The 26587-nt window shown below is 45.1% G+C and overlaps 1 protein-coding gene across 1 annotated transcript in view; it reads right to left on the bottom strand.

The window, feature by feature from the left end:
• The window catches only part of NRK (Nik related kinase), a 197083-nt gene that overhangs the window by 127076 nt on the left and 43420 nt on the right, over window positions 1-26587 (bottom strand). Inside the window, exons 4-7 of the mRNA XM_067471688.1 lie at window positions 11693-11818; window positions 7539-7649; window positions 5521-5611; window positions 4134-4264 (exon numbers count right to left, since the gene is read on the bottom strand). Of these exons, the coding sequence (XP_067327789.1) occupies window positions 4134-4264; window positions 5521-5611; window positions 7539-7649; window positions 11693-11818 (459 nt within the window). The remainder of the gene's footprint in view (window positions 1-4133; window positions 4265-5520; window positions 5612-7538; window positions 7650-11692; window positions 11819-26587) is intronic.

Below are 26587 nucleotides of genomic sequence, written 5' to 3'. Positions count from 1 at the left end.
TGGGAGTTGTAGTTGCTGGGATTTATAGTTCAGCTCCAATCAAAGAACATTCTGAACTCCATCAGCAATGGAATTGAACCAAACTTGGCACACAGGACTCCCATGACCGACAGAAAATATTGGGAGGGTTTGGTGGGCATTGACCTTGGGTTTAGGAGTTGTAGTTCACCTACATCTAGAGAGCACTGTGGACTCAAACAATGATGGATCTGCACCAAACTTGGCAAAAATACTCCATATGCCCAAATATAAACACAGATGGAGTTTGGGGAAAATAGACCTTGACATTTGGGAGTTGTAGTTACTGGGATTTATAGTTCACCTACAATCAAACAGCATTCCGAATCCCACGGATGGAATTGGGCCAAATATCCCACACAGAACCCCAATGACTAACAGAAAATACTGTGTTTTTGGTGGTCTTTGGTGACCCTTCTGATACCCCCTTGGTGACCCCCCCCGAGTCTTGACTTCCCAGGTTGAGAAATGCTGCCTTAAGGCCATCCAGTCCAACTCCCTTCACGAGGGCAAGAAAACATAATCAAAGCCCTCCTGACAAAGGGCCGACCAGCCATTCACACACACACACACATATGTATATGACAGATGCAGTATCATAGATTTGAAAGGGACCCCTAAAGAAGGACGATTATATGTTGCATGTTCCAGAGTAGGCAAACCAGACACTCTCCACATCAACACTGGCAAAGAAACAGCAAGAAATATTGTTTACCCACAAGCATCAAGACATTACATATATTACATATATTAGAAACAAACACTTTCTCATTACTTTATTTCCCAGATCACCAGACTGGGTCACACCTGAAGGGTGTGGGGATGATGGTGTGCTCCCTGAATTGCTACCAGAGAGTTCCCATGATTTGGAGCTTGAAAACAGCTCGGCACCAGGTGCAGAAATAAATGAGCAAATAGATAGACGGGAGGAGATTAGTCAAAACAGAAAAGCTGAACAGTGGCTTTGGCGTTCTGCCAGGCTCCAAGAGAAAAAGATAAGAGATTCTAAACTAAAGCAAAATCAATTTCTGAGTGCTTGGAACATAGCTAACGAGGAGATAAAAGTCCCAAGTAAAGGATATGAAGTCAGATGAAGCATCATTTGGAATCAAGTCAAAATCTTGTCCTTGTTTCATTCATTTATTTCTTGTACTTCTACCCCGCCCTTCTCAACCCCCGAGGGGGGACTCAGGGCGGCTTACAAAAGGCACAATTTGATGCCGGCACAACAACAAGGTAAAAATTAAAACATATAAACAATAATTAAAACAATTAAAACAATCCATTATACGTCACAATCCCTAAAAACAATCTAGTGCTCAACGTTTACCAGCTCATAGTCCGTAAATTCAAATTCCACATTGTCCAATCCATCAAATCTAGTTGTCGCTTGTCCCTTATCTATCCGCCAGATTACCCAAAGGCCTGGTCCCAAATCCATGTTTTTAATTTCCTTCTAAAGGAGGGGAGGGATGTCGATGACCTAATTTCCCCGGGGAGTGAGTTCTACAGATGAGGGGCCACCACCGAGAAGGCCCTGCTCCTCGTCCCCACCAATCTCACTTGTGATAGAGGTGGGGCTGAGAGCAGTGCCTCCCCAGAAGATCTTAAACTCCGAGGTGGGACGTAGAAGGAGATGCGTTCGGACAGATACGCTGGGCCGGAACCATATAGGGTTTTGTAGGTCAAAACCAGCACTTTGAATTGTGCTCGGAACTGGATCGGCAGCCAGTGGAGCTGACACAACAGAGGGGTGGTATGTTCCCTGTATGATACTCCAGTGAGTAACCTAGCTGCCGCCTGCTACACTAATTGAAGTTTCCGAACAGTCTTCAAAGGCAACCCCACGTAGAGAGTGTTGTAGTAGTCTATACGGGATGTAACCAGAGCATGGACCACTGTGGGCAGATCAGACTTCTCAAGGTATGGGCGCAACTGGCGCACAAGTTTTAATTGTGCAAAAGCTCTCCCGGCCACCGCCGAGACCTGGGCTTCCAGGCTCAGCGATGAGTCCAGGATCCCTCCCAAGCTGCGAACCTGCATCTTCAGGGGGAGTGGAACCCCGTCTAACACAGGCTGTATCCCTATGCCCTGTTCAATGGCCTTACGACTGACCAGGAGGACCTCTGTCTTGTCTGGATTCAGTTTCAATTTGTTAGCTCTCATCCTGTCCGACACAGCGGCCAAGCACCAGTTCAAGGTTTGGAAGCCTAGCTTGGAAGATTCATGTTTAAGTGCCTTTTATTTCATGGTTTTGATTCTTGGATTCTATGATTTTTTATTCATGCCTTGTATTCATGTTTCCTGGTTTCTTGGATTTTATTAGAAAGGTTTTGGCTTTGTTTTCATGGTCTTTGCTGGACTATTTCCCTGGACTATTTTGTTCCTGCTTATCTTCTTACCTAATTGGATTTACCTATTTCTTTAAAGTGCTTTTTTTACCTTACTGCTTTTCAATTATCTTCAATAAAAGGATTGTTTTTCCTACTCAATGGTGTGTCCTGCAAAGACAACGTTTTTGCAGTTTAACCAAGTTTTCCCATGTGTTTATGATGGTCTTTGCTGGACTATTTTCCCTGGGCTATTTTGTACCTGCTTATCTTCCTACCTAATTGGATTTACCTATTTCTTTATAGTGCTTTTTTACTTTACTGCTTTTTAATTATCTTCAATAAAAGGATTGTTTTTCCTACTCAATTGTGTGTCCTGCAAAGACAAAGTTTTTGCAGTTTAACCAAGTTTTCCCATGTGTTTATGATGGTCTTTGCTGGACTATTTCCCTTGGACTATTTTTTCCTGCTTATCTTCTTACCTAATTGGATTTACCTATTTCTTTAAAGTGCTTTTTACTTTACTGCTTTTTCATTATCTTCAATAAAATGATTGTTTTTCCTACTCAACGGTGTGTCCTGCAAAGACAACGTTTTTGCAGTTTAACCAAGTTTTCCGATGTGTTTATGATGGTCTTTGCTGGACTATTTTCCCTGGGCTATTTTGTCCCTGCTTATCTTCTTACCTAATTGGATTTACCTATTTCTTTAAAGTGCTTTTTACTTTGCTGCTTTTTAATTATCTTCAATAAAAGGATTGTTTTTCCTACTCAACGGTGTGTCCTGCAAAGACAACGTTTTTGCAGTTTAACCAACTTTTCCCATGTGTTTATGATGGTCTTTGCTGGACTATTTTCCCTGGGCTATTTTGTACCTGCTTATCTTCTTAGCTAATTGGATTTACCTATTTCTTTAAAGTGCTTTTTTACTTTGCTGCTTTTTAATTATCTTCAATAAAAGGATTGTTTTTCCTACTCAACGGTGTGTCCTGCAAAGACAAAGTTTTTGCAGTTTAACCAAGTTTTCCCATGTGTTTATGATGGTCTTTGCTGGACTATTTTCCCTGGGCTATTTTGTACCTGCTTATCTTCCTACCTAATTGGATTTACCTATTTCTTTATAGTGCTTTTTTACTTTACTGCTTTTTAATTATCTTCAATAAAAGGATTGTTTTTCTTACTCAATGGTGTGTCCTGCAAAGACAAAGTTTTTGTAGTTTAACCAAGTTTTCCCATGTGTTTATGATGGTCTTTGCTGGACTATTTTCCCTGGGCTATTTTGTACCTGCTTATCTTCTTACCTAATTGGATTTACCTATTTCTTTAAAGTGCTTTTTTACTTTGCTGCTTTTTAATTATCTTCAATAAAAGGATTGTTTTTCCTACTCAACGGTGTGTCCTGCAAAGACAAAGTTTTTGCAGTTTAACCAACTTTTCCCATGTTTATGATAGAACCAATTAGGAAATGACAATGATAACCCCGGAACAAAAATCATAGCCCAGAAGACGAGGTTTGATGAAGGTGTGATGGAGATAGGAAAACCATCCATTTAATTTCAAACCAGAGTATTCCTGAGCTGTATGGTATATCTACTCTTCTAAACACTTTACATGTTCAGTGAGATGAAGCCTCTGCTGGAGACAAATCCGCAGCTATCGTCATATTCCCAGAGCTCAGGGTGCGGTTGGGAGTGGGGAGGACAAAGTGCGTCTTGTATTCTTTTGGCTAAACAGAAGAGGGGGGAAAGGTCAGCCAAAAAAGAACAGCAGAAGGAACAAAACCTACTCTGTAGTCATACGTTGATTCTGGGTTTTCATCACAAGCGATGACCTCAGGAGCCATCCAGTAGGGAGTCCCAATGAAGGTGTTCCTCCTTCCGATTGTCCGGTCTAGTTGGGCGCTCACTCCAAAATCCACTGCAAAAGACAAGGAGGTTTAGAAAGGGAAGAAAAACAGAAAAATCTGAAACCACAGGTTTCTGTTTCAATTCAATTATCCTCCCAATACATCCAGTATATTCAACAGCTCATTCAAAGATCATGTTGAACTCCAGGACAGGAAAAGCCCTCTGACTTTAAACATCACACCGTTGGATGGAAAACAACCCTTTTATTGAAGATAATTAAAAAGTAGTAAGGTAAAAAAGCACTTTAAAGACACAGGTAAATCCAATTAGGTAGGAAGATAACCAGGAACATAGTAGTTCAGGGCAATAGTCCAGCAAAGTCCATAAAAAGAGAGATGGGGCAAAACTAACACAATGAAGTTCAACGGGGACAAATGCAAGATACCCCACTTAGGCAGAAAAAACAAAATGCAAAGATACAGAATGGGGGACGATGAGGCCTGGCTCGAGAGCAGGACGTGTGGAAAAGATCTTGGAGTCCTCGTGGGGAGGAAGGCGAACATGAGCCAGGAATGGGATGTGGCGGCCAAAAAAGCCAATGGGATTTTGGCCTGCATCAAGAGGAGCATAGTGTCTAGATCTAAGGAAGTCATGCTCCCCATGCTCTATTCCGCTTTGGTCAGACCACGTCTGGAATATTGTGTCCAATTCTGGGCACCACAATTCAAGAGAGATATTGACAAGCTGGAAGAGGAGGGCAACTAAAATGATCAAGGGTCTGGAGAACAAGCCCTATGAGGAGCAGCTTAAGGAGCTAGGCATGTTTAGCCTGAAGAAGAGAAGGATGAGAGGAGATATGATAGCCATGTATAAATATGTGAGAGGAAGCCACAGGGAGGAGGGAGTAATGTAACAATGGCTTCAAACTACAAGACAGGAGATTCCATCTGAATATGAGGAAGAATTTCCTGACTGTGAGAGCCGTTCAGAAGTGGAACTCTCTGCCCCAGAGTGTGGTGGAGGCTCCTTCTTTGGAAGCTTTTAAACAGGGGCTGGATGGCCATCTGTCAGGGGTGATTTGAATGCAATATTCCTGCTTCTTGGCAGAATGGGGGTGGACTGGATGGCCCAGGAGGTCTCTTCCAACTTTAGGATTCTAGGATTCTATGATTCTATGGCAGATATAAAACAACCACATCCGGAAAGTTGCATATTTTCCACCCTGATGTAAAACAACCCTTTTGATTGGCTTTTCGTTGTGTAAGGCAGCACCAGAGATATGTTTCAACGTGTAAAATCATCAGCAAATATGCAGGAATCACTTACCTAATTTCACTTCGGCATTTTCAGTGAGGAGCACGTTCTGGCCTTTAATATCTCGGTGGATAACGTGATGGAGATGTAAGTGTGCTAAGCCCTGGAAGGGAAATCACGCCACGTTAGCTTTCTTAACCCTTTCTGTCATATCGATTCTGCCTGGAAGGGTAATGTCTTGGGAAATGGCATGGCTGGGCTCTCTCAATTAGTATTATTCCAGCAGTGAGTGGTTGGCTTGGAAGCCCTGAGGGTGGGAGGTCATTGGGAAGCTAAGGAGATAGACCTCTGGTAGAAAAGTCCAATACATGTTACTTCCTTGCTTGCTCTGTACAATGGCCATTGATAGGGAGGTTAGCCGTTAGCTCAAGGAAGATAGAGAGGTCGAGGCAGAGCACTAATAACATTGGAGAAATAGTTTGGTACTGGAGACAAATTAAGAGAAAAACTTGTAGCAGAGCATCTACCATGAAGGCAATGGATAAAATCATCACACTAGAGGTGAAAAAAGCATTTGTCAATAGATAGTAACTTACTATGAGGCCTCCGACAAATTATTGGAGGGTTTAATAGGGGCGTTGCAACTCAAAGTAAGCTTCACCTTGCTGCCAAACACCACCACACAAGAGCTGTCGTTTTATAGTTTATTGAGAAGAAAATCCAAGTCAAAATAAAGAATAAGCAGTGCAAAATTCAAAAGATTAAGGTTAAAAGCAGAATATAGTTCAAAAGATCTTCAGGTAAAAGCAGGAGACATAATCCTATTGGCAAAGTTCAAACCAGAGTCCCAGGTACAAGCAATGAAACAATTGCCCCATGAATCACAATGCAAGAAATCCCAAACGTACTGCTTTCCAGGCTAAGGTTATTCCATGAAGCTTTCAGGCTAGTAAGCTACGTTGAACTGACGCTTTCACAGAGTTTGCAAGAGGCCTAAATACCTGTCTAACATGAAAACATTAGGCTCTCATCATCATAAAAGCATTGCGATGACCTTTCACTGAGCTGGCATCTCGTCTGCTGGCCAGACGAAAAGTCTGCCTGACCCGGAGATCAAGGCGAGCTTGTAGATAGTGACTTGACCAAAGTGTAGATAGTGAGTTGACCCGGCAAGGTCGCCTTGATCTTCGGGTCAAGTCACTATCTAGACTTTCGGTATCAGCGTGGGAAGGCACCTGCGCGCTATCTCTTTCGTTAAAATTCCTTTCTGGTGGAAACGGCTGTGTTGACACTACACTGTCTGTGGGAGCCTCAGAAGCAGGCCCAGAGATTTGAGGCACAGACAAAGAGCCAGGAATCTGAATCCCATCATCCTCATTGTCAGAAAATAGCTCAGCCACAACAAGGGGTGTGCAATTTTTTTTGTTAGTTCTCGTAAGTCGTATCAAATTTGTACTTATTATGCAATATCCAAGGTGTGGATGTGGCCTGCACTCAAAACTTAAGAACTGAAACTCACCCCATACTTTTTCATTTGAATTTTGTAAATCTCCAAAGCCTCCCAAAGTCAGTTTCATGTTCAACACAAGGAAGCAAAGCAAAGCCAAAAAGGCTGCCTTTCCTCTTTAAATAAATGGCCTCTCACCATGAGGAGAAAGAAGCAACAGGGAGAAAGCAGAGTTCGCTGGGAAAGAGATAGAGAGAGCACAGAATTCTGGGAAATGTAGTTTGGGAAGGCAAGAAGCCCTATGGCAGAGAATGCAAAAGGCCCCGCCCTGAACTACCTTTCCCAGAATTCTGCTAGAATTTCCCAGAATTCCTAGATAGTAACTAACTATGAGGCCTCCGACAAACTATTGGAGGGTTTAATAGGGGTGTGCAAATTTTTCGTTAGTACTCGTAAGTCGTATCAAATTCGTTAAGTGTGTACTTATTATGCAATATCTGACCCAAAACCTAAGAATTGAAACTCATCCAATACTTTTTCATTTGAATTTTGTAACCAGAACAATCAACTCTGTATCTGTTTAGTGCATTTTGATACCAGAATAATCCTTGCATTGCTTCAAAAGTATCCAGACGGCACTCACCCTGAGAACCTCTCTGCAAATGTAAGCGATCCAGTCTTCCTTGAAACAGTTTCCTTTTGTCTTCTTCACCAAATCCGTCACCGAGCCGGCTCCACAATATTCCATTACCAGCTCGCAAGAAAAAAAATACAGTTTATTTATTATTCAATGAGAAGGAACATGGGGATTTTTTAACACCGTTGCAGCTCACAACAGCTCTGGGGCAAAAACGTCTCCATTAAAAGCATTTGCTGGAAGCGAGGGCTTGGCAACATTAATTTTGAACAGGAAGTGTTGCCACTATTCTTACTTTTAGGAAGCAACATTCCCTTTGGAAAGGAACATTCTTACTCTTTGGTTAATTCTTTCAGGAAAAAAAAATAAAAATAAACAGCAAATTTCTTCATACAAGCAGTAACAAGTCGATTGGTGCAAAATATTGGTGACATTGTTACATGAGGCCAAGCCCAACAGTACCATAGAGCAAATATACAACATAAAATACAAACGGCTAAATATAATGAAAATAAAAAATAAATACAGAAAACAGTACAAATGAACACTATAAGATCACAGTAATTGAATCACAAAAACAAAAATCACAGTGGGCAGGACGCAATGGAGCAATGGCTTCAAACTACAAGAAAGGAGATAACATCTGAAGATAAGGAAGAACTTCCTGACTGTGAGAGCCATTCAGCAGTGGAACTCTCTGCCCTGGAGTGTAGTGGAGGCTCCTTCTTTGGAGGCTTTGAAGCAGAGGCTGGGTGGCCATCTGTCAGTGAAGCCGAGCACCCCCCCCCCCCCAAATGGGGGATGGTGACTTGTAGCCCTGCAAAGGGCAAGGGCACCAGACTGCACAGTAGAGGGTTAAGTCTTGGTCACATTGCCAAAGGAACTGACAACAACAAGGACCCCACGAGACTTTTGGGAAACGGCTGGATCTTGGGACTTCTGCCCTTCATGAAAGTTGTAGTTTCCCAAGGACCAAAGTGTGAATCAGTTGCAGCACAGCTGGGGTTTCATCTGCCAGCCTTCCCAATGACCATGGACTCTCTGCCTGCATGTCTTGGACTTCAGTACATAGTATCTCCCTCATGAACTTTCCTCAAAGACCTTTTAAAACATTGGACTTCGGGCTTCTTCATGAAAATTAATCCTCTTATTAAATATACTTGGGATGTGGGACCAAGATGGGGTTTTGTTGCTATGAAATGCTTATGATTTGAATGTATGTATCTTGCTATGAAATATCGTTTGCCCCCTTCCCCTTGCCTTTTGCCCTAGAAAAATTGCGACCAGAGATTGCTTATTGCCTGAGGGAGGACCACAGTCTCCCTTGAAACTAGCCTGATCATCCAACATTTGCATGGACAATAACAAGTTGAAATATCCCTTGTTTGCTCTCTGAGTTTGTCTGGCAGGCAAGGAAGTTTCTTTGGATATTTTGATTGAATCACAAAGGGACAAGGACGACCCCAGGGGTCCCCTCGTCCTGGCCCTGTTTCTTCCTTTTACGAAGACCCATCAAGGACACTCCTTATCTGATCCAAGACAGGAAAACCTTTCTTAATGAAATCACAATTTGCCGGCCAAAACAATGCCTCAAATTCCAGCTGGCCGGCAAGTGATAATCCCATCATTTCCCCATTGTCAGCAATCGTCCCGCCCTCTCTCTCCTGATTCGTCCATCCTCAGAGGCGAGAGAAGCGCGCTGATTGGTTCCCCAGAGGCGGGGAAGCCTGCTGATTGGCTCAGAGTGAGGCGGGCCGCCGAGCCTCCTCCCAGCTGTCCGAACCTTCAGCCAATCAGCGAGAGCCGGGCGGAGGGGGGCGGGCGGGAAATTTGAAATGTTTTCCTGTATTTTGCCTATAAAAATGCCTGTAAATTCTGTATTGGTATGCTTGTGGTGGAACTATCCCTACAATGCATCCGATCTCAGCTAAAAAGCCTCGGTTGCCATCTTCTTTCGCTAGGTGGGATTTTATTATTTTTAATATTTTTCGCTGCTGGAATTCGCTTCTCTGATCTCGCCAAGTCCTAGAGACCCTCTTTGGTGCGGTCTCAGGAGTCTCTTCTACCGGGGAGACTCTCCAAATTCAAGCTCGATATCATCAGGGGTGCTTTGAATGCCTCTTGGCAGAATGGGGTTAGACTGGATGGCCCACGAGGTCTCTTCCAACTCTAGGATTCTGTGATTCTATGACTGCGTGGCCCTGCAGTCATGTAAACTTTGGGATTTCCCTCTTTAACTCCTGCGGAGACTCCTTCCGAAAACTTGCTATCCAAAAGCTTGGTTCCATCAACTTGGAGCAAACTGTACTCATTGAAAACCAAAGTTTCCCTACAAACCAGAATTAAAAGTGTATTTCGGAACATGATTTCAAGTTTTTGTTGAAATGCAGCCATCATAGCTTATCAGGTAGGACTATTTTAACCCATACAATTCGGATCTGGGAATGTTTAAAAAGCAAGGAAAAGATGGTTTGACTATGCAACTTCACTAGGTCATATTATGATATATACTGTGTTATGTTTCTTATTTATTTATTGACAGTATTGATATTCCGCCCTTCTCACCCTGCAGGGGAGTCAGGGCACATTACGATGTGTATATACATGGCAAACATTCAATGCCATAGACACACAACATATATAGACAGACACACAGAGGTCATTTAACATTCCAGCTTCATGAGGGTATTCTGGCCACCAGGGGAGCTGTTGCTTCACTGTCCATTTGTGACACTGATGGAGTACTTCCTCATTCATTGCATGCTTGCTGGAGATTTTTATAACATCATAAATTAGTTAAATTAGCCTCCCCACATAAGTGGTATCTAAATTTCCTACTTGACAAATGCAGCTGTCTTTCGGGCTGCAAAGGTCAACAGCGAGCTACACAATGGTTGGAAGCTCACTCCAACCTGGGCTGGCTTCAAACTCATGACCTTTGCAGCCCAAAAGACAGTTGCATTACTGACCTTTTGGTCAGTAGCGATCCCAGTGCAGTATTAACTATTCTTAATAATAGTTCAGTAGGAACTTTTATGTTTTGCATTAGATAAGCTGATTTTGCTTATGGATGTAATTCCACACCAGAGTCTCAGCTGAAAATAAATGTACTTTTCTGCCTCCCAGAAAGGTTCGCTCTTGGTATTATCTCTCTTATCTGCTGCTACAATAGAAGGTCATGTATACATATGTGAGAAGAAGTCATATGGAGGAGGGAGCAAGCTTGTTTTCTGCTTCCCTGGAGACTAGGACTCAATGGAACAATGGCTTCAAACTACAAGAAAGGAGATTCCACCTGAACATGAGGAAGAACTTCCTGACTGTGAGAGCCATTCAGCAGTGGAACTCTCTGCCCCGGAGTGTGGTGGAGGCTCCTCCTTTGGAGGCTTTGAAACAGAGGCTGGATGGCCATCTGTCAGGGGTGATCTGAATGCAATATTCCTGCTTCTTGGCAGAATGGGGTTGGACCGGATGGCCCAGGAGGTCTCTTCCAACTCTAGCATTCTAGGATTCTAAGAGAAAGCCACCAAGGTTTTTATTTCATTCCAGCTGGAAAGGATGACGATTGCAGTAGTCTGCCAAAAATCGACATACTCATTGGGCAGAGATACAATATTTATAGCCTGGCTGTAAGGAGAGCTGTTCAGCAGTGGAACTCTCTGTGTCCCAGAGTGAGTGTGGTGGAGGCTACTTCTTTGGAATCTTTGAAACAGAGGCTAGATGGCCATCTGTCAGGGGTGCTTTGAATGTGATTTTCCTGCTTCTTGGCTGAATGGGGTTGGACGGGATGGCCCACCAGGTCCCTTCCAACTCCATGGTTTTATGATTCTATGAATATGTTGTTCAATGTGGAGGGACACATGAAGAACTCCACATAAGGAGAACAGGACAAACACACATCCCATCACATGAAGGCAAAATCCTGCACATAAATGGAAGGAGGGAGGGCAGAGGTTAGGAACAAAATGATCGGAGGCAACAGAAAGGTGGTTTCCAAGCATGCAAACCAACCCAGTTGTGAAAATCGTGAACTGAGAGTCAAGAGTGGAGAAATGAAGCAAAACAATACAGGAAGAGAGCCTTCCTCGGACGGGAACTGAGAGTAAATCCCTCCTCCGAACGGGATGTTAAAAGAAGCAGAAAGGGAACTGGAGACTCACCCAGAGCTGGTCGTCTTGACCTTCAGGACTCTTCTTGACAAAGGCCCCATAGTACGTTGCAATGTTCCTGTGATGGGAATACTTCTTCAACATGTTGATTTCCAGTTTGATTTCTTCTTCCTCGTCCTTTTGACAAAACAGGAGAGAGAAGGCCACAGGTATCAAGACGCTGAGCCTCAAACACTGCTTAGACACAAGGACCCTTAGCCTGCCCTCCCCAGCCTTAAGGTCCCCGATACGAGTGTCTTATTGAGGCCCTTGCAAAGTCGTACCCAGCTCAGCTTCTGAATCTGAGTTCGTGGGAGTTGTAGAAATTGGAGTACAAAAACAGTGTTTCCAAGCTCTGATCAATAGAAGGGAGAATCCAGGTGGCTCGAACCCCTGACTTGAGCCCAGGAAATGTTGTTTATTTATTTATTTATTTATTTGCTTTATTTTTATACCGCATTTTTCAGCCTAATTCGGCGACTCAATGCGGTTTACAATGCAATTTATTACAATAACAATTAGTTAAAAACACAGTATACACAACGGACAATACAAACGACACAACAACACAACATAGTCATCAACGCCTCAGTAAAAATCAGATTCCGTTCTCGTAATCCTTCTACCATTCCTTGTTCATTTATACCGTCGTCTTCATGAGTTCAGTTGCCTTGTTGACCAAACGCCTGTTCATAGAGCCACGTCTTGACCTTCCTCCGGAACTCCAGCAACGAAGGGGCCTGCCTGATGTCTACGGGTAGGGCATTCCATAGCCGAGGGGCCACCACCGAGAAGGCCCTGTCCCTCGTCCCCGCCAGCCGCGCCTGCAATACAGGCGGGATCGAGAGCAGGGCCTCCCCGGACGATCTTAATGTCCTCGTTGGTTCATAGGTGGAGATGCGTTCGGAGAGGTAAGCAGGGCCAGAACCGTTTAGGGCTTTATAGGCTAAAGCCAGCACCTTGAATTGTGCCCGGTAGCGGATTGGCAGCCAGTGGAGCTGGCTCAGCAGAGGAGTGGTATGCTCCCTGAGTGCCGCTCCCGTTAGTAACCTGGCCGCTGAGCGCTGGACCATCTGCAGCTTCCGGGCGGTCTTCAAGGGCAACCCCACGTAGAGCGCGTTGCAGTAATCAATCCGGGATGTAACCAGAGCGTGGACTACCGTGGCCAAGTCAGACTTCCCAAGGTACGGGCGCAACTGGCGCACAAGTATCAAGGTTGTTATCAAGGTTGTATTTTTGCATGGTTTGCATTCCGTGCAATGGGCAACATGTTTGGGTGGAAAGGCGATTCCTCTTCCAGGTAGCCCATTTATTTATTATTTCGGATACTTTTACCCCCGAGGGGGGACTCAAGGTGGCTTACAAAAAGGCACAATTTGATGCCTATACAAATTACACATAATGTACAAAACCATAGTTAAAACAATTATCTCAGTTAAAACAGTCAAAACAATCCGTATATAACACATCATATAAAACTATTCTCATGCCCAGCGTTTCGTCTTTCAGAGTTCCATAGTTCCATTCCATTAGTCATTTCCTGATCATTGTCAAAGTCCTTTCTTTAACTGCCCGATTGTCCGAATGCCTGGTCCCAAATCCATGTTTTCAGTTTTTTCCTAAAGGAAAGGAGTGATGTCGTTGATCTAATTTCCCTGGGGAGTGAATTACACAGGCAGGGGGCCACCACCGAGAAGGCCCTGGTCCTCGTCCCCGCCAACCTCACTTGTGATAGAGACGGGGTCGAGAGCAGGACCTCCCCAGAAGATCTTAGACTCCGAGGTGGGACGTAGAGGGAGATCCGTTCGGACAGATACACTGGGCTGGAACCGTATAGGGTTTTGTAGGTCAAAACCAGCACCTCGAATTGTGCTCGGAACTGGATCGGCAGCCAGTGGAGCTGGCGTAACAGAGGGGTGGTATGCTCCCTGTATGGCGCTCCGGTGAGTAATCTGGCTGCCTCCCGCTGGACTAATTGAAGTTTCTGAACATTCTTCAAAGGCAACCCCACGTAGAGTGCGTTGCAGTAATCTATTCGGGATGTAACAAGAGCGTGGACCACTGTGGCCAGATCCGACTTCCCAAGGTATGGGCGCAGCTGGCACACAAGTTTTAATTGTGCAAAACCTCTCCCGGCCACCGCCGAGACCTGGGCTTCCAGGCTCAGCGATGAGTCCCAAGCTGCGAACCTGCGTCTTCAGGGGGAGTGGAACCCCGTCTAACACAGGCTGTAACCCTATGCCCTGCTCGGTAGGGCTGGGCGGTTTCGTTCGTTAATTTCGTAATTCGTTATTGATTCGTATTTAAATTAGCTTACCATCCGAAATTGAGCCATGCAGGAGCAACTAAAAATCGAAACGAATTTTTCAATTTATTTCGTAATTGGTTCGTAATTGGTTTGAAATCGTTTCGAAATCATTTCGAAATCGTTTCGTTATTATTTCCGCATGTCTGGTGCAAGTTTTATAGTTGTTGTTTGTTTTATCACACCAACAGTCAACAACAGAGGGAGAGGGAAGCTTCAGAAGTTTCCCCTGTCCCATTTGGAGGGTTTTTTAGCGTATTGCGCAATCGCATCCGCCATTAACGAATCGATTCGTAATTGTTTCGTAATTTCCGAAATTTCGTATATTTCGAACTTTTTTAAAGAAAAATTTCAGAATTCTTTTAAAAAACGAAACGCAAAAACCCCCTAAAAACGAATCGAGTTTAGAAACAAATTTTTCCGTGGTTACCCAGCCCTACTGCTTGGCCTTACGACTGACCAGGAGGACATCTGTCTTGTCTGGATTCAGATGCCCATGACATCTAAACTTGCGAACATCCATTAAAGTTGAATGCAAATAGATTGAAGACAGAGCAGAGACTCTCTCTCTCTCTCAATAAATATACACACATAAAAATAAAAATAAAAATAAAAATAAAAATAAAAATAAAAATAAAAATAAAAATAAAAAAAAAAAAAAATAAAAATAAAAAAAAATAAAAAAAATAAAAAAATAAAAAAAAAATAAAAATAAAAAAATAAAATAAAAATAAAAATAAAAAAAATAAAAATATAAAAATATAAATATAAATATAAAAATAAAAATAAAAATAAATAAAAATGTAATATTTGTTTGTGGGATTAACATAACTCAAAAGCCACTGAACGAATTGCTGCAAAATTTGGCCACAAGACACCTACTAACTCAAGGAGTGACCATCGCTCAATCTATATAAATAAAAATGTAATGTTCGTTTGTGGTATTCACAGAACTCAAAAACCACTGGACGAATTGACACCAAATTTGGACACAAGACACCTAACAACCCAGTGTATGTCCTTCACTCAAAAAAAATTGATTTTGTCATTTGGGAATTGTTCTTGCTGGGATTTATAGTTTACCTACAATCAAAGAGCATTCTGAACTCCACCAATGATGGAATTGGGCCAAACTTAGCACACAGGGCTCCCATGACCAACAGAAAATACTGGAAAGGGTTTGGTGGACATTGACCTTGAGTTTGGGAATTATAGTTCACCCACATCCAGAGAGCACTGTGGACTCAAACAATGATGTTTGTTTGTGGGATTAACAGAACTCAAAAACCATTGGACGAATTGACACCAAATTTGGACAGCATACACCTAACAATCCAATGTATGTCCTTCACTCAAAATATTGATTTTTGCCATTTGGGAGTCGTGGTTGCTGGGATTTATAGTACACCTACAATCAAAGAGCATTCTGAACTCCACCAATGATGTAATTGTACCAAATGTGGCATACAGGACTCCCATGACCAACAGAAAAAAACTAGAAGGGTTTGGTGGGCACTGACCTTGAGTTTGGGAGTTGTAGTTCACCTACATCCAGAGAGCACTGTGCACTCAAACAATGATGGATCTGGACCAAATTTGGCATTGATACTCAAAATGCCCAAATATGAACACAGATGGAGTTTGGAGGAAATAGATCATGACATTTGGCAGTTGTAGTTTCTGGGATTTATAGTTCACCTACAATCAAAGAGCATTCCGAACCCCACCAATGACAGAATTGGGGGAGACTTCCCACACACAACCCCCATGACCAACAGAAAACACTTAAGGCCACCCAGTCCAACTTCCTTCACCAGGGCAAGAAAATGTAATCAAAGCCCTCCTGACAAAGAGCCATACAGTCATATAGATTTTTTTTTTGTCGTGTCAGGAGCAAGTCGCTTCTGGTGTGAGAGAATTGGCCGTCTGCAAGGACGTTGCCCAGGGGACGCCCGGATGATTTGATGTTTTTATCATCCTTGTGGGAGGCTTCTCTCATGTCCCCGCATGAGGAGCTGGAGCTGATAGAGGGAGCTCATCCACGCTCTCCCCGGATTCGAACCTGCGACCTGTCAGTCTTCAGTCCTGCCGGCACAGGGGTTTAACCCACTCCGCCACTGGGGGCTCCAGTCATATAGATAGATATATATGATTCACACACACAGAGATATAGTATCATTGTTTTCAATGGGACCTCTAAAGAAGGACAATGCTATGTCGCATGTTCCAGAGTAGGCAAACCAGACACTCTCCACATCAACATTGACAAAGAAACAACAAGAAATACTGTTTACCCACAAGAAGAAAGGAATTACATATCTTAGAAAGCATTACTTTATTTTCCAGATCACCAGAAGGAATCCCACTGGAGCATTGCAGCGCACCCAAATCCCTGGGAGTCACTCTGGACCGTTCTCTGACCTACAAGAAGCACTGCCTGAACATCAAGCAAAAAGTGGGTGCTAGAAATAACATCATACGAAAGCTGACTGGCACAACCTGGGGATCACAACCAGACACAGTGAAGACATCTGCCCTTGCGCTATGCTACTCTGCTGCTGAGTATGCATGCCCAGTGTGGAACACATCTCACCACACTAAAACAGTGGATGTGGCTCTTAATGAGACATGCCGCATTATCACGGGGTGTCTGCGCCCTACACCACTGGAGAAATTACACTGCTTAGCCGGTATTGCACCACCTGACATCCGCCGGGAAGTAGCAGCCAACAGTGAAAGGACCAAGGCAGTGACATCTCCAGCTCATCCCCTGTTTGGGTATCAGCCAGCATGTCAACGACTTAAATCAAGACATAGTTTTCTTAGATCTACAGAGACACTCGCTGGAACACCCCAGCAAGCGAGAGTCCAAAAGTGGCAGGCCCAAACCCAGCACCTCAATTCATGGGTGATACCAGATGAGAGACTCCCCCCTGGGCACACAGAGGACTGGGCGACTTGGAAGGTGCTGAACAGATTGTGCTCTGGCACCACAAGATGCAGAGCCAACCTTCAGAAATGGGGCTACAGGGTGGAATCCTCAGCATGCGAGTGCGGAGAAGAGCAAACCACTGACCACCTGCTGCAATGCCCCCTGAGCCCTGCCACATGCTCAATGGAGGACCTTCTTGCGGCAACCCCAGAGGCACTCCAAGTGGCCAGATACTGGTCAAAGGACATTTAACCAAATACCAAATTTACAAAATCTGTGTGTTTTTCTTTCTTTCTTTCTTTTTTCTTTTTTCTTTTTCTTTTTAATCTCTGTGTTTGTTTTGCTCTGTTAGAATTGTAATACAATGGTTGCTGATGACACGATAAATAAATAAATAAATAAACCAGACTGGGCCACAGCAACGCGTGGCAGGGGACGGCTAGTCCGAAATGAACTTGGATGAGGACTATTATTTGGTTGCAACGTGAGGCATGTCATCTGCACTGATTGTGACAGAGGAAGTCCAAAGCAATCCCAGTTGTGGGGCTCCCGGTTGCATCTGGCTGCACTAACAGTAAACTATTCCTCCCCAGCTCCCCGGAAAGAATGAAAGAGGGCTTTGATCTTGCCGCAAAGTGCCCTGCCCTCTTCAATCTGTCAGATAACAGGAAGGGCATCTGGCGGGGAAGGTTCTTGAGAAAACCATGCTGATTCCCAGGGCTCCTCCCGGAAACGTGACACCCCAAAGGGCCTCCCTGACAGATCCTCCCGTGGGGATCCCACACAACAACCTCCTGCTGCTCACAAGAAAGCTGCTTGGGATCAAAGCTGAAGAGAAAGGAAGATGCAGAACGGCAGAGCTGGAATGGCACCACGTCCTTGGAACTTACAACAGAGGCACTTCAAAGGACGAGGGCCTCAATGCCTTCTTCTTTGTGAAAGTTGGGTTAGATGTAAATAATTTGTAACACTGTCACAACTGCATATACACAATGATATATTATTATTATTTACCTCTTATAAGACGTTCTATTGATGACATTCTATCCTTTACAATTCTAGACATCTACTACTTAGACCTATCCATTCCCCACCTCCCTCTTCCTCCTTCCAGGAAAGTTATGGCTCTACTCCATGGAGCCGGATGTGGCCCCTCGGGAACTTTACTCAGGCCCTCTTTCCTTCCTTCCTTCCTTCCTTCCTTCCTTCCTTCCTTCCTTCCTTCCTTCCTTCCTTCCTTCTCTCCTTCCCTCCTCCTTCCCTCCCTCCCTTCCTCCCTTAGCTCCCTCTTTCTCCATCCCTCCTTCCTTCCCTTCCATCCTTTCATCCTTCCTTCCCTCTATTCTCCCTCCTCTTCTTTCTTTCTCCTTCCTTCCTTCCTTCCTTCCTTCCTTCCTTCCTTTCTTCCTCTTTGTCTTTCCTTCTTTCTCACTTTCCTCCTTCCCTCTCATTCATTCCCTTCCACTTACCCTTCCTTCCATAATTCTTTCTTTCTTCCTCCTTCCCTTCCACCTTCCTTCCTTCCTTTTTGTCTTTCCTTCTTTCTCCCTTCCTCCTTCCCTTCCACCTTCCTTCCTTCCTTCCTTCCTCTTTGTCTTTCCTTCTTTCTCCCTTCCTCCTTCCCTTCCACCTTCCTTCCTTCCTTCCTTCCTTCCTTCCTTCCTTCCTTCCTTCCTTCCTTCCTTTGTCTTTCCTTCCTTCTCACTGTCCTCCTTCCCCCCATTCATTCCCTTCCACTTACCCTTCTTTCCATAATTCTCTTTCTCCCTTCCTCCTTCCTTTCCACCCTTTCATCCTTCCTTCCTTCCCTCTTTCCTCCCTCCTCTCTCTTTCCTCCCTTCCTTCTTTCCTTCCTTCCTTCCTCTTTGCCTTTCCTTCCTTCTCATTTTCATCCTTCCCCCATTCATTCCCTTCCACTAACCCTTCTTTCCAAAATTCTCTTTCTCCCTCCCTTCCTCCTTCCCTTCCACCATTTTGTCCTTCTTTCCTTTCCTCTGTCCTCCCTTCACCTTTCTTTCTCCTTCCTTCCTCTTTGCCTTTCTTTCCTTCTCACTTTCCTTCTTCCCCCCCATTCATTCCCTTCCACTTACCCTTCCTTCCATAATTCTCTTTCTCCCTTCCTCCTTCCCTTCCATCTTCCTTCCTCTTTGTCTTTCCTTCCTTCTCACTGTCCTCCTTCTCCCCATTCATTCCCTTCCACTCACTCTTCTTTCCATAATTCTCTTTCTCCCTCCCTTCTTCTCCCTCCATTCCTCCTTCCCTTCCACTCTTTCATCCTTCCTTCCCTCTTTCCTCCCTCCTCTCTCTCTCTCTTCCCTTCCTTCCTTCCCATTTGTCTTTCCTTGTTGGTGGGGTTCAGAATGTTCTTCGATTGCAGGTGAACTATAAATCCCAGCAACTACAACTCCCAAATGTCAAGGTCTATTTATGTTTGAAAAGTCAGAGGGTTATTCCTGTCCTGGAGTGCAACAGGAAGGCAGCTCCCTAGACTTGACTATGCCATTCATAGGTGGGCTTTTGCACAACAAAACCACATCACTTTGTGAGTGGGACAAAGGTAATTAAAATCTGCACTCTCCTTACTCTCGTTAAATCCAGACAGGGGTGGTTCAACCATTACGCAAAGTAAGCGATCGCGGTATAGTTGATTTCGCCCAGGGCGCTCTTGAGACGCTCTTGGGAGAAAATAGACCTTGACATATGCCAGTTGTAGTTACTGGGATGTATAGTTCACCTACAATCAAAGAGCATTCTGAACTCCACCAATGACGGAATTGAACCTAATATGGCACACAGAACTCCCACGACGAACAGAAAATATATATTGATGGGGGGGGGGGGAACCAAAATACTGTTTGCTTACCATTGAAAATTACCTCTGAATCCAGGGGACACAAAGCAACATTTGCATCTACAACTTGTCCTCTCTTCTGAGTTGCGAGCATGCCTACGGTGGCCTAGATTTTGCACAGCAAATGGGTGGTACGTAAGAAGGGACAAGGCATATGATGAGGACGCAGCAGGAGTGGGAGCAAACCAACAGGAACTCCTCTATTTGCTATCTATGGAAACAGATAATCGCCCCGAAATAAGCAGGAAGAGGCCTCTTTGCTTCATTATTATAGACCAGCAAAATATATACAACTAGCACCTTGAATTGCCATGCCCCAATTGCGCAGGCAAGGCTGGCAACGAAGCCGGGTGCATCGGGCAAGGAACTGTATTTGCTCAAGCAGGTCATTTTCTCCCGCAAATAAGCCCTCATTTCTCACTTGGGAGGATTGTTTTGTCTATTGCCATTGCAACTCCTATTACGATTAACTTGCAAACTGCCAGATCTGTCACTGTCCTCACTGTCCACTACCCACGGGATGTGCAGTTTCCCCGTCACTTTCTTGCTATCCAGTTTCACAATCAACCCAGCAGTTAGGAAAGGATCTGGTCCTGGTCCTGATCAGGATCTTCATTAATGACTTAGATGAAGGGCTAGAAGGCAGGATCATTCGGGAAGGCAAGATTCCAGTGAGCTTAAAACAAGCTATAATAAAACCGCTGTTGAAAAAACCATCACTGGACCCCACTAAGTTCGACAACTATCGGCCAGTTTCCAATCTCCCCTTTTTGGGCAAAGTCATGGAACGTGTGGTGTCCTCACAACTCCAGGTATTCTTGAGAGACACGGATTATCTAGACCCGGCACAGTCTGGCTTTAGGCCGGGACATGGTACCGAGACAGCCTTGGTTGCCTTAGTTGATGATCTGCGCCGGGAGCTGGACAGGGGGAGTGTGTCCCTGTTAGTTCTGCTGGACCTCTCAGCGGCCTTCGATACCGTTGACCACGGTCTCCTTCTGGGGCACCTCGCAGGAATGGGTTTTGGAGGAACTGTTCTGCAGTGGCTCCGGACATTCCTGGACGGTCGATCTCAGAAGGTGTTATTGGGAGACACCTGTTCAACACCACAACCGTTGTCGTGTGGGGTTCTTCAGGGCTCCATATTGTCTCCCATGTTGTTTAACATCTACATGAAGCCGCTGGGGGAGATCATCCAGAGTTTCGGGGTGCGGTGTCATCTGTACGCGGATGATGTCCAACTCTGTCACTCCTTCCCACCTGCTACTAAGGAGGCTGTCGAGGTCCTGAACCGGTGCTTGGCCGCTGTGACGGTCTGGATGAGGGCGAACAAATTGAAATTGAATCCAGACAAGACAGAGGTCCTCCTGGTCAGTCACAAGGCCAAACAGGGCATAGGGTTACAGCCTGTGTTGGATGGGGCCGCACTCCCCCTGAAGACGCAGGTTCGCAGCTAGGGTGTGATCTTGGACTCATCGCTGAGCCTGGAACCTCAGGTCTCGGTGGTGACCAGGGGAGCATTTGCACAGTTAAAGCTTGTGCGCCAGCTGCGCCCGTACCTTGGGAAGTCTGATTTGGCCACGGTAGTCCACGCTCTGGTTACATCCTATTTAGACTACTGCAACGCTCTCTGCGTGGGGTTGCCTTTGAAGACGGCTCGGAAGCTCCAACTAGTCCAACGCTTGGCAGCCATGATTCTAACAGCATACAACCCCCCTGTTGCGCCAACTCCACTGGCTACTGATGTGCTACCGGGCTGAATTCAAAGTGCTGGCATTGGCCTATAAAGCCTTAAACGGTTCTGGCCCAAGCTACCTATCTGACCGCATCTCTGCCTATGAACCCACCAGGACTTTGAGATCTTCCGAGGAGACTCTGCTCTCGATCCCGCCTGCTTCTCAAGCTCGGCTGGCGGGGATGAGAGATAGGGCCTTCTCGGTAGTGGCTCCTCGGCTGTGGAACGCCCTTTCTACGGACATTAGACTAGCACCATAATCATATTCCGCAGGAAAGTGAAGACCTGGCTGTTTGAGCAGGCGTTTGAATAATTTGTGCAATGATTGGTTAATGAACACTGGAATGGAACAATGGATGACGAATTTGGATCATGTTTTCTGATGATGAGACGATAGTGAATGGTTATTGTAGCAATTGTTTATTAATTGTGTAATGTGTTAGGTAGTTAACTGTTTTTACATTGTAGCGTTGAATTTTTTGCTGTTCTTATTTGTTGTAAACTGCTGTGAGTCGCCTTCGGGCTGAGAACAGCGGTATATAAGCAGAGTAAATAAATAAATAAATAAATAATTAAGTTTGCAGACGACACCAAATTGGGAGGGAGAGCAGGGGCGGCTCGTCCAGTACACACAGTAAGCGGTCGCAGTACACTTTTTGTTTGCCAGGGGCACGGAGGCGCCTCTGTAAATGCCCGTTGACTGCCACTTGAGGAGTGCCCCCTCGGCTCACAACAGCCCTAGCAGTCCGGGGGGAGCCTCGGCAACCCATTACGCAAAGTAAGCATTTGCAGTATAGTTGATTTTGCCCAGGGGCACTCTTGAGGCGCTCTAGGGAGAAAATAGACCTTGACATATGCGAGTTGTAGTTACTGGGATGTATAATTCACCTACAATCAAAGAGCATTCTGAACTCCACCGATGATGGAATTGAACCAAATATGGCACACAGAACTCCCACAACGAACAGAAAATATATATCAATGATTGGTTGGGGGGGGGGGCGCCAAAATACTGTTTGCTTACCATTAAAAATTACCTAGGGCCTCCTCTGAGGGAGAGCCAATACTCCAGAGGACAGGAGCAGGATTCAAAACAATCTTGACAGATTAGAGAGATGAATGGCCAAAAGTAACACAATGAAGTTCAACAGGGACAAATGCAAGAGACTCCACTTTGGCAGGAAAAACGAAATGCAAAGATACAGAATGGGGGACAATGCCTGGCTCGAGAGCAGTACGTGTGAAAAAGATCTTGGAGTCCCCGTGGAAAACAAGTTAAACATGAGCCAACAATGTGATGTGGCAGCAAAAAAAGCCAATGGGATATTGGCCTGCATCAAGAGGCAGAGGCGGCTCGTCCATTACGCGAATTAAGCGGTCGCAGAACATTTTTTTTGCCAGGGGCAAAAAATGCCCCTTGACCGCCACTTGAGGAGCGCCCCTTCAGCTCACAACAACCCTCGCAGTCCGGGGGGAGCCTCGGCTTTCTTGCCTCGCTGCCGGGCGATCCTCTTCCCAAAGGGGCCAGGCCCTTGAGCCTCATCTAGCCCCTCTCGTTCCTGATCCACCCGGCCACCGGGTGCACGAGCAGAGCCGGCGCTCAATCGTTCTCTGCGTTCGATCCCTTCCCCATGACCGGCTCTCCTTCCTGATCCCCCGGTGCTCCACCCGCCTCCTCTCCTCTCCCCAATCCGCGGGTGGGCCAAGGGCCTACTTCGGGTCCAGAGGCGTGTCTGAAGACCCCAGCGTGCACACCAAAAGTCGCCTCTTCTCCTGACTTTCTCCTCAGCCATTGGGACCAAGAGAGAGAGAGAGAGAGAGAGAGAGAGAGAGAGAGAGCCCCTCCAGGTGGAGGTATCTCCCACCTCCGCTCCCTCCTTTGTTTTTGCGCCTTCCTTCAGGAAAGGTGGACATCTCCACCTCTCTCTCTCTCTCTCTCTCTCTCTCTCTCTCTCTTGGTCCCAATGGCTGAGGAGAAAGTCAGGAGAAGAGGTGACTTTTAGTGCACACGCCGGGGTCTTCAGGCACGCCTCCGGACCCAAAGCGGGCCAGGCAAGGGAGCAAGTGCGGCAAGTGTAGTTACTGGGATGTATAGTTCACCTACAATCAAAGAGCATTCTGAACTCCACCAATGATGGAATTGAACCAAATATGGCACACAGAACTCCCACAACGAACTTTAAATATATATCAATGATTGGTTGGGGGGGGGGGGGGGCGCCAAAATACTGTTTGCTTACCGTTGAAAATCACCTAGGGCCGCCTCTGCTTTAGGAAATGCAGATCTAACCCAATACCCCAACTGGAAGCTATTCTCCATGTTCTTGGGGGACTTTCCCAGCTCCGCAACCTGAAATCCTTTCCAACTAGACAGAAAGGGGAACGTTCTGCATGTGAACCATGCACTCTGCCACTGAGACATGGTTCCTTTGTGACTTCATGTCTTATTTCCCAATCCAAACGGGACCAGTTTAGAACAAAGCGGTGTTACACCAGGTCAGGCGGTGGTTGGAAGCAGTATGCGAACGGAGCTCTCTCCAGTTTCTCCCCCCAATTGCATTTGTTCTTCACTTGGACTACTGGTTGGGAAACTGGTGAGGCAATACGCTCCACTTATGCAACCAGCCAGGCAAATGGGAACTGCATTGGATTTCCCTTTAGGGCAGAACTAGACTTGGGCGTGCCATAGACTTCAGGATTCTGAGAGTTGCAGTCCCCTCCCCTTCCCCAAAGAAACATTTTTTCTATTCAGGGTTATTTATTTATTTATTTCAGATATTTGTACCCCACCCTTCTCAACCCCCCCTTTCTTTCCCTCCTCCCTCCCTCCCTCCCTTCTTGCCCCTCCTTCTTTCTTTTCCTTCCTTCCCTTCCTTCCTTTTTTCTTCCTTCCTTCCTGTCCCTCCTTCCTTCCTTCTTCCTTTCCTTCTTTCTAAGATAAAAATACAATATTAAATGGAAGGACAGTCAAGAAGTAACGAGAGAAGGAGGGAAAGAGGGAAGGAAGGAAGGAGAGAAGGAGGGAGGGAAAGAAGGAAAGAAGGAAAGATAGAGAAGCAAGGAAGGAGAGAAGGAAATAAAAAAGTGAAAGGAAAAAGAGAGGGAAGGAAGGAGAGAAGGAGCAAAATATAGGGAAGGAAGGAAGGAAGGAAGGAAGGAAGGAAGGAAGGAGGGAGGGAGGGAAAGAGGGAAGGAAGGAAGGAAGGAGAGAAGCAGGGAGGGAAAGAAGGAAAGAAAGAAAGGTAGAGAAGCAAGGAAGGAGAGAAGGAAATAAAAAAGTGAAAGGAAAAAGAGAGGGAAGGAAGGAGAGAAGGAGCAAAAGATAGGGAAGGAAGGAAGGAAGGAAGGAAGGAGGGAGGGAGGGAAAGAGGGAAGGAAGGAAGGAGAGAAGCAGGGAGGGAAAGAAGGAAAGAAAGAAAGATAGAGAAGCAAGGAAGGAGAGAAGGAAATAAAAAAGTGAAAGGAAAAAGAGAGGGAAGGAAGGAGAGAAGGAGCAAAAGATAGGGAAGGAAGGAAGGAAGGAAGGAAGGAAGGAAGGAAGGAAGGAAGGAAGGAAGGATGTAACCAAAGAGCAAAGAGAGGGAGGAAAAAAACAGGTAGAGATGGAAGAGAGATGAGAGATAGGGAAAGAAAAAGAGGAAAGGAAGGAAAGAGGGAAGGGAGGAGAGAAGGAAGGAGGGAAAGAAGGAAAGAAGGAAAGATAGAGAAGCAAGGAAGGAGAGAAGGAAATAAAAAAGTGAACGGAAAAAGAGAGGGAAGGAAGAAGAGAAGGAATGAAAGATAGGGAAGGAAGGAAGGAAGGAAGGAAGGAAGGAAGGAAGGAAGGAAGGAAGGAAGGAAGGAAGGATGTAACCAAAGAGCAGAGAAAGAGAGGAAAGAAACAGGTAGAGATGGAAGAAAGATGAGAGATAGGGAAAGAAAAAGAGGGAAGGAAGGAAAGAGGGAAGGAAGGAGAGAAAGAGGGAGGGAAGGTTGGCCGCAGTAACGCGTGGCGGGTACAGCTAGTCTACATAAATAAAAATGTAATGATCATTTGTGGGATTAACAGAACTCAAAAACCACTGGACAAATAGGCACCAAATTTGGACACAAGACACCTAACAACCCAATGTATGTCCTTCCCTCAAAAAAATGATTTTGTCATTTGGGAGTTGTAGTTGCTGGGATTTATAGTTCACCTACAATCAAAGAGCATTCTGAACTCCACCAATGATGGAATTGAACCAAACTTGGCACACAGGACTCCCATGAACAAGAGAAAATACTGGAAGGGTTTGGTGGCCATTGACCTTGAGTTTGGGAGTTGTAGTTCACCTACATCCAGAGAGCACTGTGGACTCAAACAATGATGGATTTGACCAAACTTGGCACGAATGTTCCATAAGCCCAAATGTGGACACAGATGGAGTTTGGGGGACATTGAAATTTGGGAGTTGTAGTTGCTGGGATTTATAGTTCACCTACAATCAAAGAGCATTCTGAACTCCACCAATGATGGAATTGAACCAAACTTGGCATACAGAACTCCCATGACCAACAGAAAATACTGGAAGGATTTGGTGGCCATTGACCTTGAGTTTGGGAGTTGTAGTTCACCTACATCCAGAGAGCACTGTGGATTCACACAATGATGGATCTGGAGCAAACTTGGCACAAATGTTCCATAAGCCCAAATATGGACACAGATGGAGTTTGGGGGGGACATTGACATTTGGGAGTTGTAGTTACTGGGATTTATAGTTCACCTACAATCAAAGATCATTCTGAACTCCACCAATGACAGAATTGAGCCAAACCTGGCACACAGTTCTCCCATGACCATCATCATCATCATCATTTAATAACTTATTAATCGCCCTCCATCTGAGAATGCTCCAGGCGATTTACTGGAAGGGTTTGGTGGGCAGTCTCCTTTGGATTTGGAGTTGTAGTTCACCTACATCCTGAGATCACTGTAGACTCAAACAATGGTGGATCTGGACCAAACTCTACACGAATACTCAATATGCCCAAATGTGAACACTGGTGGAGTTTGGGGAAAATAGAGTCTTGACATTTGGGAGTTGTAGTTGCTGGGATTTATA

The sequence above is a fragment of the Anolis sagrei genome, chromosome 10 (assembly GCF_037176765.1).
Source record: "Anolis sagrei isolate rAnoSag1 chromosome 10, rAnoSag1.mat, whole genome shotgun sequence".
Taxonomy (NCBI): domain Eukaryota; kingdom Metazoa; phylum Chordata; class Lepidosauria; order Squamata; family Dactyloidae; genus Anolis; species Anolis sagrei.
Note: the sequence above shows the minus strand (reverse complement) of the source record. Positions and strands in the feature narration are given on the sequence as shown.